We start from the raw sequence: 14,992 nt of genomic DNA on the forward strand, positions 1-14,992 counted from the left end.
CTCGTGATCTGCCCACCTCAGCCTCCCACAGTGCTGGGATTACAGGCGTGAGCCACTGTGCCCAGCCCTATTTTTTTCTTTGAGTACTTTAAATATATATGTCATTACCTTCTGCCCTCCATTGTTTCTGTGGAGAAATCAGTCATTAATTTTATTGGGGTTCCCCTTGTAAGTGATAAGTTGTTTTTCTCTTACTCCTTTCATGATTTTCTCCTTGTCTTTTGACCTTCAACATTTTTGTTGCAACTTATCTATTTTGTGGATCTCTGTGTTTATTTTCTAATAGTTGGAGGACATTGAGCTTCCTGCATGTAGAGGTTATTGATTTTCAGTAAATCAGAGAAGTTTTCTACCATTATTTCTTTGAATATTTTTTCTGCTCTTTTCTTTCTTTCCTTTCCTTCTGGTATTCTAATTATATGTGTATGATACCCTTGATGGTGTCCTACATTTTTCCAAGGCTCTGTTCACTTTTCTTCATTTATTGTTCTCTCTGTTTTCAGTTTGCATAATCAATGTCAGTCTGTCTTCAAGTTCATCAGTTCTTTCTCTTGCTAGTTCATGTTTATGGAGCTTCTCTAGTGAATTTTTAATTTCAATTATTATACTTTTCAACTCCAGAATTCCCATTTGGTTCTTTTTAATATGTATAATTTTTTATCTCTTTATTGATGTTCTCATTTGATATGACATTGTCATCACACCTTCCTTTACTGCATTAATTGTGCATTCCTTTATTTCTGTGAATATACTTACAATGACTATTTTGAAGTTCTTTTCTGTTAAATCTGACATCTGATCTCACTCATAGACAGTTTGTGCTTTTTCCCCCCAGTGTATGGGTCATACTTAAGCGTTTCTTTGCCTGCCTTGTGACTTTTTGTTGTTAACTGGGCATTTTAGATAACACACTGTAACAACTCTGGGTACTGATTCTCCCCTTTCAGGGGCTTCTTATTGTTATTTGCTGGTTTACTTTTTAGTGACTGGCTAGAATATTTTAGTGAAGTCTATTTCCCTCCCACGATTTTAAGCCTCAGTTGTTGCTCCTCTGGGAGGCACAGCTTTGGGTATGCCCATGGTTGATTGCTCAATTGTTTTCAACAATGCTCTGGAGAGTAAATTCCTTTACAAACTAATCCAACCAAACTATGGCTTCTGTGAAGCAATAGTTTCTGAGATCCCGGTTTAATACTTGTTCTAATCCCAAAAAGGAACTTCCTAGTGGTCTTATTCCTTGGTTTGCTTCCTGCAAACTAGTTGGCCAACAGTCTAAACTGTATCTTCATTTAATCCTGTAATCTCCCTTTCCCCACAACCTCACTATTCTTGAAAGCACCTTTAAGTTTGAACTTCTCCACACTCCATTGTAAATGGAGTCGGTCCTTTGGAAAAAGATTAGGAGCTATCTGTTTTATGGCCTACTTCCCTTTTGCCCTTGGCAGAATCTCTGAGCCCAAGCTGTGTTCCTGATAGAGCGTATATACATTTAAATTTTGTCAAAACATATATTAAATTCATGGAAACTTCTCAACTGGATTTTTTAAATCCTATACTAGGCCAGGTGTGGTGGCTCACACCTGTAATCCCAGCACTTTCGGATGCTGAGGTGCACAGATCACTTGAGGTCAGGAGTTTGAGACCAGCCTGACCAACATGGTGAAACCCCATCTCTACTAAAAATACAAATATTAGCTGGGCATGGTGGCAGGCACCTGTAGTCCCAGCTACTCCAGAGGCTGAGGCAGGAGAATTGCTTGAACCCAGGAGGCGGAGGTTGCATTGAACCGAGATCGAGCCACTGCACTCCAGCCTGGGCGACAGAGCAAGACTGCATCTCTAAATAAATAAATAAATAAAACTCTAAATTAGACCTAACCAAATGAGAATCTAGGATTACTTTCTTTAGTTAAGAAATCTGTGTCAGAGACATTCAATAATATTAGTCCTGAGGTAGAAGTGCTTATAAATCTTTTGTGAAGATTTATCCACACTACCCCTAAATTGGCTGGCTCTTTTTATTTTGTAGTTTTAAAATGTTTTCACTGGAACAGATTCAGAATCCTGCTCCAAGATCAGCTCTTTTTACATGTGCATTTTCCTTCATTTCTTTAAAGTAGCCTATATTCATAAGTTTGGCAAACAAAGGATTATCATACCTGTCTGGTTTTATGATGTCTACGTTAATTTTTTTCTCTTACAGGTGAAAATGAGTTCTTCAGTAAGAAGAAAAGGCAAGCCAGGCAAAGGAGGTGGAAAAGGGTCTTCTAGAGGAGGAAGAGGAGGCAGGAGTCACGCCAGTAAATCTCATGGGAGTGGTAGTGGTGGCGGTGGCGGTGGTGGTGGTGGAGGTGGCGGCAACAGAAAGGCCTCCAGTAGAATATGGGATGATGGAGATGACTTTTGTATCTTCAGTGAATCAAGGCGCCCTTCCAGGTCATTATAACTCTTTGAATGTTTAAATATGGAAATGGTATCAACCCCTAATGTATGGGACAACAGATGGCTGAGAAGGGAAAAAAAGTCGAGTAATTCTGGTCAAATTAATTGTCTTCCTCTTTGTAACCCATTTCTTTTTTTTTTTTTTTTTTTTTTTTTTTTTGAGACGGAGTCTGGCTCTGTCGCCCAGGCTGGAGTGCAGTGGCGCGATCTCGGCTCACTGCAAGCTCCGCCTCCCGGGTTCACGCCATTCTCCTGCCTCAGCCTCCCGAGTAGCTGGGACTACAGGCGCCCACAACCGCGCCTGGCTAATTTTTTGTATTTTTAGTAGAGACGGGGTTTCACCGTGGTCTCGATCTCCTGACCTTGTGATCCGCCCGCCTCGGCCTCCCAAAGTGCTGGGATTACAGGCGTGAGCCACCGCGCCCGGCTTTGTAACCCATTTCTGAAGGCATGATGGGAAATAACAGCTTTTGTGTGTATGTAGGTTGCATGACGCTGTGAATTGAGTGTAATACTGCTGTTATACCCAGTGTTACTCTGAAAGTAAATACAGAAATAGTGTGAGGAAAATTATTTTAAGTATTCCTTAGGCATCATAGATTGATGTTAAAATGATGATGTTAACATTGAACATGGCCAGGCACAATGGCTCACGCCTGTAATCCCAGCACTTTGGGAGGCCCAGGTGGGTAGATCTCTTGAGGTCAGGAGTTCGAGACCGGCCTGGCCAATAGGGTGGAATCCCATCTCTACTAAAATACAAAAATCAACCACGCATGGTGGTGGTCAGCTGTAATCCCAGCTACTAGGGAGGCTGAGGCAGAAGAATTGCTTGAACTTGGGAGCAGAAGTTGCAGTGAGCTGAAATCACACCACTGCCCTCCAGCCTGGGTGACAGAGTGAGACTCCATCTCAAAAAGCAAACATTGAACAGCCTAAAGTGCAACATGACTGTACTGTGTCTTTCTAGTTGATAAGCTGTGTGTTTTCCAGCCAAATCAGCCATCATCTGATGGTGTTACATGTGGTGACCAGTAACAGATGTCTTATCTAGGCTTCTCTCCTATTCAACTTTTAACTAATGAATAAATTATGGGAATTCTAGTAATTCTAATGAGTAATAAAAGTAAACATTTTGCTATTGCATGTTATACAGTATAAATACAATTAGGCATCACTTGTTGACAGAGATGTGTTCTGAAAAATGCATTGTTAGGCGATTTCATTGTTGTTCAAACATCATAGAATGTACTTACACAACCCCAGATGGTGCAACTTACAACACACCTAGGCTATATGATGTAGCCAATTGCTCCTAGACTACAAATCTATACAGCATGTTGCTGTACTAAATATGCAATTATAACACAATGGTAAGTATTTGTGTATGTAAACATGTCTAGTTATAGAAAAGATATAGTAAAAATAGAGTATAAAAGATTAAAAATGGTACCTGTATAGGGCACTTACCATGAATGGAAGTTGCAGGATTGGAATTTGCTCTGGGTAAGTCAGTGAGGGAGTGGTGAGTGAATGTGAAGGCCTAGGATATTACTGTACACTACTATAGACTTTATAAATAGCAAGCAGCATAGTCTCTCTATGTTGCCCAGGCTGGTCTCGAACTCCTGGGCTCAAGCGATTCTTCTGCCGTGGCCTGCCATAGTGTTGGAGGTGAGCCACAGTTGGCATGAGCCACTGTGCCTAGCCAAGAACCTAACTTCTGAGTTAGCTGCAGCTCTATGATTTTTCAAAACATGTGGATATTATACATTATTGGAGTCCATAGGTGTTCATTCATTCAGTAAGTATTTACTGAATGCACCAGGCACTGTTTTTTGTTTTAGGGACTTCGAATTGCAGCAGGGAGTAAAATATTGTCCTTATCTAGATAGAATGGGATTTGAGATAGAAAAGACATAAACAAATGTATAACATTACCCGTTGGCACATGCTATGGAGAGAAATAAAGGAGTGTAACAGGGATATAAAATACCAAAATAGAATTACTATGTTATGTAGAAAGCCCCCCAATAAGGTAGATAGCCCCCAATAAGATATCACGTGAAGAGAGGCAAGAAGTAAGTAAAGGAATAAGCTGTGAAGTTCTGAGTATAGAATATTCAAGGCAGAGGGAATAGCAATTTCTTAAGGCAGGAATGTGCTTGGAAGGTTTAGGAAATAGCAAAAAACACAGGGCTGGGGTGGCCTCAGGAAACTTACAATCATGCCAAAAGGGGAAGCAAACGCATCCTTCTTCACAAGGTGGCAGGAGAGAAAAGAATGAGAGCCAAGTGAAGGGGGACGCCCTTTATAAAACCATCAGATCTCATGAGAAGTTACTCACTATCACGAGAATAGTATGGGGGAGACTGCCCCCATGATTCAACTGTCTCCCACTGGTTCCCTCCCATGACATATGGGGATTATGGGAACTGCAATTGAAGATGAGATTTGACTTGCAGCCAAACCACTATCAACCCTATAAAGAATGTACAGTTATTACGTATCAATTAAAAATTTTAATTAAAAAATAAAACTAAGAGAAAGTATGAAAAACAAAAGGGATTGAGAAGGAGCTGCCAATGAAGTAGGAAACTAAGAGAGTGGTTTTTGGAAGCCAAGGGACAAAGGTGTTTTAAAGGAGAATAGTCAATAAGATTGAATTGTATGCTTAAAGAGGGTACACATTTGTGGAAAAATGCTTCTGGCAGGTCAAGGAAAATGTGCACTAAGAATTATCCACTGGATTTGGCAATGTGGATATCATAGTTAACCTTGACAAGAGCTGTATTAGCATAGGAAATACTGATTGGGTTGTGTTTCAGAGAGACAAGGAAAGAAAATGGAGACAGAGACAATGATTTTGATAACCTAAATGAGAAGCTTTACTATAAGGGAGCTAGAGGAAGGAGAGATGGGGCAGTAGCTGTAGGGAGATGTGCACTCAAGGGAGGATTTGGCATGGTTTGATTTTTTTTTAAGAGGGTAGACATTATAGTATGTCTGTATGCTGATGGGAATGATCCAAAGAAGAATGAAAAACCAGTGATGTAGAAAGGAGGATAAGTGTTGGAATGATTTCCTTGAGGAGATTAAAGAAATGGCATATAGTTTACAAATAGAAAGACTGACTTTAAGATAAAGGATGGTTCACCCTTAATAACAGGAAGGAAGGCAAGTCACAGGGGTGTACAAATAAATGGTGGTTAAGATAGGAACATGTGAAACTCGCAACTCCCCCTCATTTTTACTGATCATTTCCTCATGATCAGACAAATAATAAAAGATTATATATGCTGTGTAATTTTTTTATTTCTTTTTTTTTTTAAAGTAGGATCTTGCTATATTGCCCAGGCTGGTCTTGAACTCCTGGGGCTTAAGCAATCCTACCACTTCAGCCTCTTAAAGTGCTGGAATTACAGGTGTGAGCCACTGCCCCTGGCCTTTTTTTTTTTTTTTTTTTTTAAATAATCAGAAATAAAGATAATTGGGTATTTTAGAAATAGGACCTAATATTCACAAGGAAGAATGAAACTCAGTGGTTTTCAGATTTTAATGCAGAATGAAATGAAATGCTCTTTGTGTGTAGCTTATTTCTTTTCAGAACCCTATAGTGCAGAGGAAACCATCATTAGCATTGCTTTTTCCCAAGGATTCTTGAGTTAGTGAAGCCAGAATTAATGATTAAGAATCTGGTAAGACTTTTTTTCTTTTTTTTAGATGGAGTCTCGCTGTGTCTCTCAGGCTCTAGTGCAGTGGCGCAATCTTGGCTTACTGCAACCTCCACCTCCGAGTTCAAGTGATTCTCCTGCCTCAGCCTCCTGAGTAGCTAGGATTACAGGCACGCACCACCATGCCCAGATAATTTTTGTGTTTTTAGTAGAGACAGGGTTTCGCCATGTTGGCCAGGCTGGTCTCTAACTCCTGACCTCAGGTGATCCAGCAGCCTCGGCCTCCCAAAGTGCTAGGATTACAGGCGTGAGCCACTGCGCCTGGCCAAGAATCTGATAAGGTTTTTTTCCAGCAGTTTTGATATAATGAAGTCTGGTAAATACTATAGAAAATGGAGAATCTCCTCACATTCATTGTCATCTTTTGTAAGATACTTGACAATCCAGTTTGTATTGTGTATATTTGGGGACCCTGAGGAGAGTGTAAAAGTTCTGATCACAGATAATGTGTGTAATTTTGCTCTTTTGTCCTCTATAGACCTAGCAACAGTAACATAAGCAAAGGAGAGGCACGCCCAAAATGGAAACCCAAAGCCAAAGTACCCCTTCAGACTCTACATATGACTTCTGAGAATCAAGAGAAAGTGAAAGCTCTTCTCCGAGACCTGCAAGAACAAGATGCTGATGCTGGATCTGAGTAAATTGTTTTATTTGAATAAACTATGATAGTAAGGAAAACATACTGGCAGTGTGAAGGTCCTGTGCATCTTTGGAATGCTGTGTCAGTACTGATTCTATTGTGGCCATATAATTAGTTGAAAGTGAGTCAAGAGAAATACAAGAATAATTATTCAGCAACAATTTTAGAGTGAGTTTGTTTTGTAGCATCCATGGGATTGCCTTTGTATCTTTATTTTTTTCCAGGGCAGTGCTCATATGGATTCAGTAACTGATTTATCTGTAATCTCCCAGATAAACCCTTGTAATGAACAAGTAGAAGTAGTGTTCAAGGAGCAAATATTGACTTGGTCAGGTGCGGTCTCAGGATTTGCTTATCATGACCATCTGCCTAAGAGAAAGCTTTTATTCTTAAATCTTAGTCGCTCTTTTGTTTGGGATTTCGGTTGAAGGAGTTAATTCCTTCTTTCCATTTACCAGAATTAATTAGTGGCCAGTCATGAACAGCTCATTTTCCATCCTATCTACAAATCTCTTATCTGTTTGAGATTTAGAAAAGGAGATTATGTAGCAAAACGAACAATTAGGGATAGTTATTTTTATGAATGAGAAGACAGAGGATAGCCAAGGTTTCTGTGATTAAGAACATAGGCTCTGGAATCTGCCTGCCTTTGGTAAAATCTCTATTTGCTCCTTAATGTGTAACCTAGGCAGTTACTAATCCTCTTTGAGTTTTAGTTGATCATCTTAAAAAAAAAAAAGGACATTCCAATATTACTTGGCACAGTTATTGGGAAGATTAAAGGAGTTAGTTCATATAAAGCACTTAACACAGTACCTGGCATTTAATAAATGACTGCTAAATGTTAATTGCCAAGGTATAAATTAATAGTTCAATATAAGATTAAATCAGCAACTGAAGAGTAGTCAGGAGCCTATTAATTAAATTCTTAGACCTTTGCTAAATTTTTCTTTGAAGTAAGTAGAAAGTAATATCTGATATATGAAAATGTTGCCTTTGCTAGAAGAGGCATTTCTGGGGAGGAGGAAGACGATGAGCCTGATTGCTGTAACGATGAGCGGTACTGGCCAGCTGGACAGGAAACTTCCCTCGTTCCCGACTTGGATCCTTTGGAATATGCTGGCTTAGCCCCAGTGGAGCCTCATGTTCCAGAATTTACAGTCTCCCCATTTGCAGTGCAAAAACTTTCCAGGTGATTGCTTTAATCATTTTTAGGAGTTGGGAAAGAATTCAAGGAAACTGAAATCATAGAAACCCACTACCCCTCTTTGTGTACTTTCCTATTTTGTGGGTTCCAGCAAAGCCTGCTAGGCCTAATATTCTATCTTATCAGATGGGGTCATTCAGGACGGCTTATTGTTATCAGGGTTGCTTTTTCAAAATACAAGCCCTGCCTATGTATAGTCATAACTTCATATAAGCATATTTAAATGAATTTTACTGTAATGGTGTGATACTGCTTTTTATGTGCCATTTTTGTCATGTTTTGCCCTTGACAGGTATGGTTTCAATATTGAACGCTGTCAAGCAGTCCTGAGGATGTGTGATGGAGATGTGGGAGCATCACTAGAGCATCTCCTTACCCAGTGTTTTTCAGAGACATTTGGAGAGAGGATGAAGATCTCTGAGGCAGTCAACCAGATAAGCTTGGATGAGTGTATGGAACAGCGACAGGAAGAGGCGTTTGCTCTCAAGTCCATCTGTGGAGAAAAATTTATAGAAAGAATTCAGAACAGAGTCTGGACCATTGGATTAGAACTGGAATATTTGACAAGTAGATTCCGCAAATCCAAGCCAAAAGAAAGTACCAAAAATGTACAAGAGAATTCACTTGAAATCTGTAAATTTTACCTCAAAGGAAATTGTAAATTTGGATCGAAATGCAAATTCAAACATGAAGTGCCCCCAAATCAAATTGTTGGAAGAATAGAAAGAAGTGTAGATGATTCTCATCTTAATGCTAATGAAGATGGATCTTTTTTATATGAACTTGAAATTCGATTTTCTAAAGACCACAAATATCCCTACCAAGCTCCCCTCGTGGCATTTTATTCCACCAATGAGAACCTACCTCTGGCTTGTCGTTTACATATTTCTGAGTTTCTTTATGACAAGGCCTTGACATTTGCGGAAACTTCGGAACCTGTTGTATATTCTTTGATAACCCTTTTAGAGGAAGAATCGGAAATAATCAAGTTACTAACGAATACCCATCACAAGTATAGTGTCCCTCCCATGAACGTTCTGCCAGTACCCTCTAGGACCAGAATAAATAATCCTGCCTGTCATAAACCAATGATTCCAAATAATTCTTTTGTTTCTAATCAAATTCCAGAAGGTATGTAAGGCATTGATCTTGTGGAGGGAGGCATTCAGAATGATGGGTTTAGAAGTCAAAGCTTTTAAAGCTGATCCAGGATGGCTTAGTGATCTTGAACAAGCTGAACAAGCCATTCAGTCCCATGGGCAAAAGGGAATGAGAATTCCCTGAACTGTAATTGTGTCCAACTTTAATTGTAAGGCTCAATTGTGTTGCTTAAGGCCCAGTTGTGTTGCTGTGGATAGGCTTCCTGAGTTGAAGTTTGTTGTGATGTGTGTTTATTTTAACCATATAAAATCTGAGGCTTGGAAGGACCTTAAGGTACCTTCTCAGAAAATCTATTTTATTTAATTCATTTGGTTTTCATATGATTACTTCTTATATTATATACTGAATTACTTTCAAATGAAATTTTAGAGATATTTTGCTTTCAATACCACTATCCGTACCCTCCTGCTTTTGGTATACTAGATCCCCAGAATTCATTAGGGATAGCTCTATGAATCCCTAAATCCTCAAATACTTGTGCAGGCTTCTAGCCTAGTCTAGATCCAGGTTTACTGTGCAGATTCTTTTTATGTTTTTGAGGATTCTTTTTATGTTTTTGAGATGGAGTTTCACTCTTGTCCCCCGGGCTGGAGTGCAGTGGTGCAATCTCAGCTCACTGCAACCTCTGCCCTCCAGATTCAAGTGATTCTCCTGCCTCAGCCTCCTGAGTAGCTGGGATTACAAGTGCCCACCACCACGCCTGGCTAACTTTTCTATTTTTAGTAGATACAGAGTTTCACCATGTTGGCCAGGCTGGTCTCGAACTCCTGACCTCAGGTGATCTACCTGCCTCAGCCTCCCAGTGCTGGGATTACAGGTGTGAGCCACCACACATGGCCTACTGTGCAGATTCTTACACCACAAGTAAGCCCCTTTCAAAGAATTCTCTGCTGGGTGTAGAGGCTCACGCCTGTAATCCCAGCACTTTGGGAGGCTGAGGTGAGAGGATTGCTTGAGCCCAGGAGTTTGAGACCAGCCTGGGCAGCATAGCGAGACCCCATCTCTACAAAATATATATATTTTCTTAGCTAGTCAGCCATGGTCGTGCACTCTGTCCCAGGTACTCAAGAGGCTGATGTTGGGGGATCACTTCAGCCTGGGAGGTAGAGGCTGCAGTGAGCCATTGCACTTCAGTCTTGGAGACAGAGTGAGACTCTATCTCTTAAAAAGAAAAAAAAAAGGAGGAAAGAAGGAAGGAGAGGAAGGAGAGGGAGGGAAGGAAGGAGGGAGGGGGAGAGAGAGAGAGAGAGGAAGAAGAGAAAGAGAAAGAAAGAGAAAAGAAAGAAAAAAGAAAGTGAAAGGGAGGGAAGGAGGAAGGAAGGAAGGAAGAGAGGGAGGGAAGGAAGGAAGGGAAGGAAGGGTCCTCTTTTATTTGTTGCTATCTATCTTTCTTCCAGAGAAACAAAAGAAACGTAAGAGTCCTTGGGTAAACTTCAATGAGTAGAGAATAGTGGTGCTGTGCTGAGATGTTAGGGCTGGTCAGTTAGCCAGGTTCACTCACTAACCACCCAACCCACTCCCAGATGCCAGCTTCTAGGGCATGGGATTCAAATATGTTCCTTGGGAAATGACAATTATGTGCCATGGCCTTTTTTTGTAAAATAGTAGTTTTATTGAGACATAATTTATATACCGTAAGATTCACTCTTTTAAAGTATATAGTTCAATGTTTTTGGATTTTTACAGAGTTGTGCAACAATGACCACCTTTTAATCCCTGGACATTATCATCACTGCCAAAAGAAACCCTGTACCCATGTACCATAACAGTCTCTCCTCATTTACCCCTTCCCCCAGCCTCTGGCAACCACAAATCTGCTGTCTATCTCTATGGGTGTGCCTACTCTGGACATGTCATAGAAATGGAATTATACAATATGCAGCTTTTTGAGATGGGCTTCTTTCACTTAGCATAATGTGTTCAAGGTTCATCCATGTCCTAGCACATATCAGTACAGCATTCCTTTTTATTAGTGAGGACTATTCTGTTATGTGGACATACCACATTTTGTTCATCGATTCATCATTTGATAGACATTTGGGTTGTTTTATGTTGTAGGATTTGGGGACACTTGCAAATAGTTGAAACATTCACTGCTAATTATGTTAATGTTACTTTGTTTTTAATTTGATTTAAAAATAACCACTTATGCTTGATAAAAGTTTACTTGAGGATGCATTTTAAGTTCTTTGGCAATAGAAATACTGGAAATGAATGAACTTACTTTATTCAAGTTTTAACTTTTTCTCCATTTTGACTTTTTGTTTGACTTGATACTCTGTTAGACAGCGACTTTCCCGTTTTGTTAAAGAAAGGGCTCTGTATTGAAACGTTTTCTTTTATTTCCTTCAAGTTGAAAAAGAATCAGAATCTGAGGAGTCAGATGAGGATGAAGGTCCTGCACCTGTTATAGTAGAGAATGAAAGCTATGTGAACCTTAAGAAAAAGATTTCCAAAAGATATGACTGGCAGGCAAAGTCAGTACATGCTGAAAATGGTAAAATCTGCAAGCAGTTCCGAATGAAACAGGTAGGGTATGCGAGAGAATGAGTAGCATTGCCTCCCTAATATCTGGATGATGGGATTAGGAATTAGGACGCTTTGGCTACCCTCCCTAATATTCTTTTGTTTCATTTTCTCCCTGAGTGGTCAAAATTTCTACAGGCCACAACAAACTTAAGTGCATATGCTAGATGGTTTTGGAAAATCCTATAGCAGACACACACATATATGCCAAATGGTCTCAGAATCATGTGCCTTTGGTACTGTGACGGACAATCTGGTATGTAAAAGGAATATCAATACTGTGGTTTAATGGCTGGGCACGGTAGCTGACACCTGTAATCCCAGCAGTTTGGGAGGCCGAGGTAGGCAGATCACCTGAGGTCAGGAATTCAAGACCACCCTGGCCAACATGGCAAAACTCCGTCTCTACTAAAAATACAAAAATTAGCCGGGCGTGGTGACAGGTGCCTGTAATCCCAGCCACTTGGGAGGCTGAGGCACAAGAATCGCTTGAACCTGGGTGGTGCAGATTCCAGTGAGCTGAGATTGCGCCACTGCACTCCAGCCGGGCAACAGAGCAAGACTCCGTCTCAAAAAAAAAAAAAAACGAAACAAAAACAAATACTGTGGGGTTAGAGCCAGGTGGGCATGGTAACACATGCCTGTAGTCTCGGCTACTTGGAAGGCTGAGGCAGGAGGAGATAATGCCAGCCTGGAAAACATAATGAGACCCTGTCTCTAAAAACAAAACAATACAAATACTGCGATTTACATTAGAAAAAATTAATATATAAACGGAGAAGGATGAGGAAGGACTTTTACCCTGTTTCAAAGACTCAAAGGATAAATAATGTGCCCAAGGTCACATAGCTAGTGAGTGGTTTAGCCAATTCTGTTTCTAAAGTCTATTTTGTTTTTACCCCATTCACATGAAGGTTATTTTAATAGAATTCATAAGTGAACCCTGAGGGCAAAGTTAGAGATAGGGCAGAGGCAAGTTGCTTAACCAATATGGGAATTGGATTAAATGCTCTCTTAGGGCACTTCCAGTTCTAAAGTTCTGTCAGTCTGATTTTTGACACCATATAACACCATCACATATGTAGTGCAATACCCATAGAACATCACAATGTATATAAATTGTACTGTAGATGATAGAAACAAAAAATGAGATATTCAATTTGATCAGTGTGCTAAGTTTATGATAAAATTATATATAGGAAATGGCATGTTCCTGTAAAGTTATTACAGTATTCAAAAGTACAGCCAGAGTTTTAATAAACAAGGCAATGTTTATAGCATTGGCCATTAAATATGAAATTGATTTATATAGTTGTAGTGACTGCCCAAAAATAATGCTTTAGTGAGTGCTTTTCTATTATTGATTTAGGTAAAAATCTGATACTGTTTAGAGCTATGCTGTCTGATATGGTAACCCCTACCCATGTTTGGCTGTTTATATTAATTAATTAAAATTAAAAATTCAGTTCCTCAGTAACACTGTTCTTCGCATTTCAAGTGCTCAATAACCACGTGTGGCCAGGGGTTGCTGTATTGGACAGCACAGGTATAGAACATTTCCATCAACACAGAAAGTTCCATTGGACAGTGTTGGTATAGAGACCCTTGCTGGGAAGAACTGGATATGTGCTAAGCAAGAGGGCTTTATTTCACTCAGAAAATCTTTCAGTTTATTCAGATGTTGGAAAACTATTTAATGTATAGATTCCACAGCTCATTCTGACTGATTCTCTGAGCAGCATTCTGAATAAAGTCCTCTACATCCAATCCCAACAAATCCAACAAAGGATCACTCAAGGCCAGGAGTGCAAGACCATCCTGGGCAACATAACAAGACTTGGTCTCTGTAATTTAAAACAAAAACAAAAACAAAACTGTAATCCCAGCATTTTGGAAGACCAAGGCAAGTGGATTACTTGAGCACAGGAGTTTGAGGCCAGCCTGGGCAACATGGTGAAATCCTGTCTCTTCAAAAAAATACAAAAAGCCGGGTATGGTGGCACACACCTGTAGTCCCAGCTACTTGGGAGCCTGAGGCAGGAGGATCGCTAGAGCCTGGAGTGGAGATTGGAGTGAGCCATGATTGTACCACTGCACTCCAGCCTGGCAACACAGTGAGACTCTGTCTCAAATGAAAAAAAGAAAAAAGAGAGAAGTAACCCAATGATGTCTTATCTTTGATTTTATTAGGCTTCCAGACAGTTCCAGTCCATTCTGCAAGAGAGACAATCACTCCCTGCTTGGGAAGAAAGAGAAACCATTCTTAACTTACTGCGTAAGCACCAGGTGGTTGTCATAAGTGGTATGACTGGGTAAGAATGCAGTTTATTCATTGGCAGCTTTCATCTATAAATATTATATGCACCCTGGTTACCATAACCAGTTCAACTTGTTAAAAACTGTAACTGGATTTATAGACATTATATACCTCTGCCTTGAGAAATAAGGCAAAACATCCAGCTGAAGACTTTTAACAAGGCTCATGTTTAAATTTAAAGGATAGTTCTAGAACATTTAGCTTGAAAGCTTTTTTATCTTCTAAATTTATTCTGATTTCCTGTCACCCAGGGTGGAGTGCAGTGGCATGATCTCGGCTCACTGCAACCTCTGCCTCCCGGGTTCAAGTGATTCTCATGCCTCAGCCATCCAAATAGCTGGGATGACAGGTGCACCACTATGGTGCACCACCATACCCAGCTAATTTTTTTGTGTTTTTAGTAGAGAGGGGGGTTTTACCATGTTGGCCAGGCTGGTCTCGAACCCCTGGCCTCAAGTGATCCACCTGCCTTAGTCTCCTGAAGTGCTGGGATTACAAGTGTGAGTCACCACGCCCAGCCTTTATTTTTCTTTTAAAAACAACTTAATTGTGGTGCATTATTTTTCCTGTTTTACATTCTCCTATTTAGCAGGGACAAGTTGCAGACTTTATTTAGTTATGTATTCAAGATTATACAATTTAATAATTACATTTGTGTCCAGACTCAGTGATATGGTAACAATTCGTATCATCTAGTTTATCTTTTTAACCTCAGCCTAATCATAGCCAAATTAATACATATCAAAGGGAAAAATCTAAAATATTTTGATAATCATAAGCTAATACTCCTTTTCTTTAGGGTTCATGTGTAGAGTTTACATTCCTAGAAGCATTTACAGACCTTAATCTAATGTCTGTTCAATAGTCCCAATTTTACAAATGTTACTAAACTATTATTTGATTGTCCTTTTGATTGGAGTGCAAATTCCTAGAATTTCTCACCTCTAGGTAATAAGTCAGGAGGT

At 39.8% G+C, this 14,992-nt stretch overlaps 1 protein-coding gene across 2 annotated transcripts in view; it reads left to right on the plus strand.

The window, feature by feature from the left end:
- Positions 1-14,992, plus strand: part of DHX57 (DExH-box helicase 57) — a 76,882-nt gene that overhangs the window by 4,613 nt on the left and 57,277 nt on the right. For both annotated transcript variants that reach the window (XM_015112156.3, XM_015112155.3), the window contains exons 2-7: positions 2,204-2,436; positions 6,655-6,813; positions 7,820-8,008; positions 8,316-9,154; positions 11,538-11,713; positions 13,901-14,022. In XM_015112156.3, the coding sequence (XP_014967642.1) occupies positions 2,210-2,436; positions 6,655-6,813; positions 7,820-8,008; positions 8,316-9,154; positions 11,538-11,713; positions 13,901-14,022 (1,712 nt within the window). In that variant the 5' untranslated portion in view covers positions 2,204-2,209. The remainder of the gene's footprint in view (positions 1-2,203; positions 2,437-6,654; positions 6,814-7,819; positions 8,009-8,315; positions 9,155-11,537; positions 11,714-13,900; positions 14,023-14,992) is intronic.

This window comes from Macaca mulatta, chromosome 13 (assembly GCF_049350105.2).
Source record: "Macaca mulatta isolate MMU2019108-1 chromosome 13, T2T-MMU8v2.0, whole genome shotgun sequence".
NCBI classification, from domain to species: Eukaryota; Metazoa; Chordata; class Mammalia; order Primates; family Cercopithecidae; genus Macaca; species Macaca mulatta.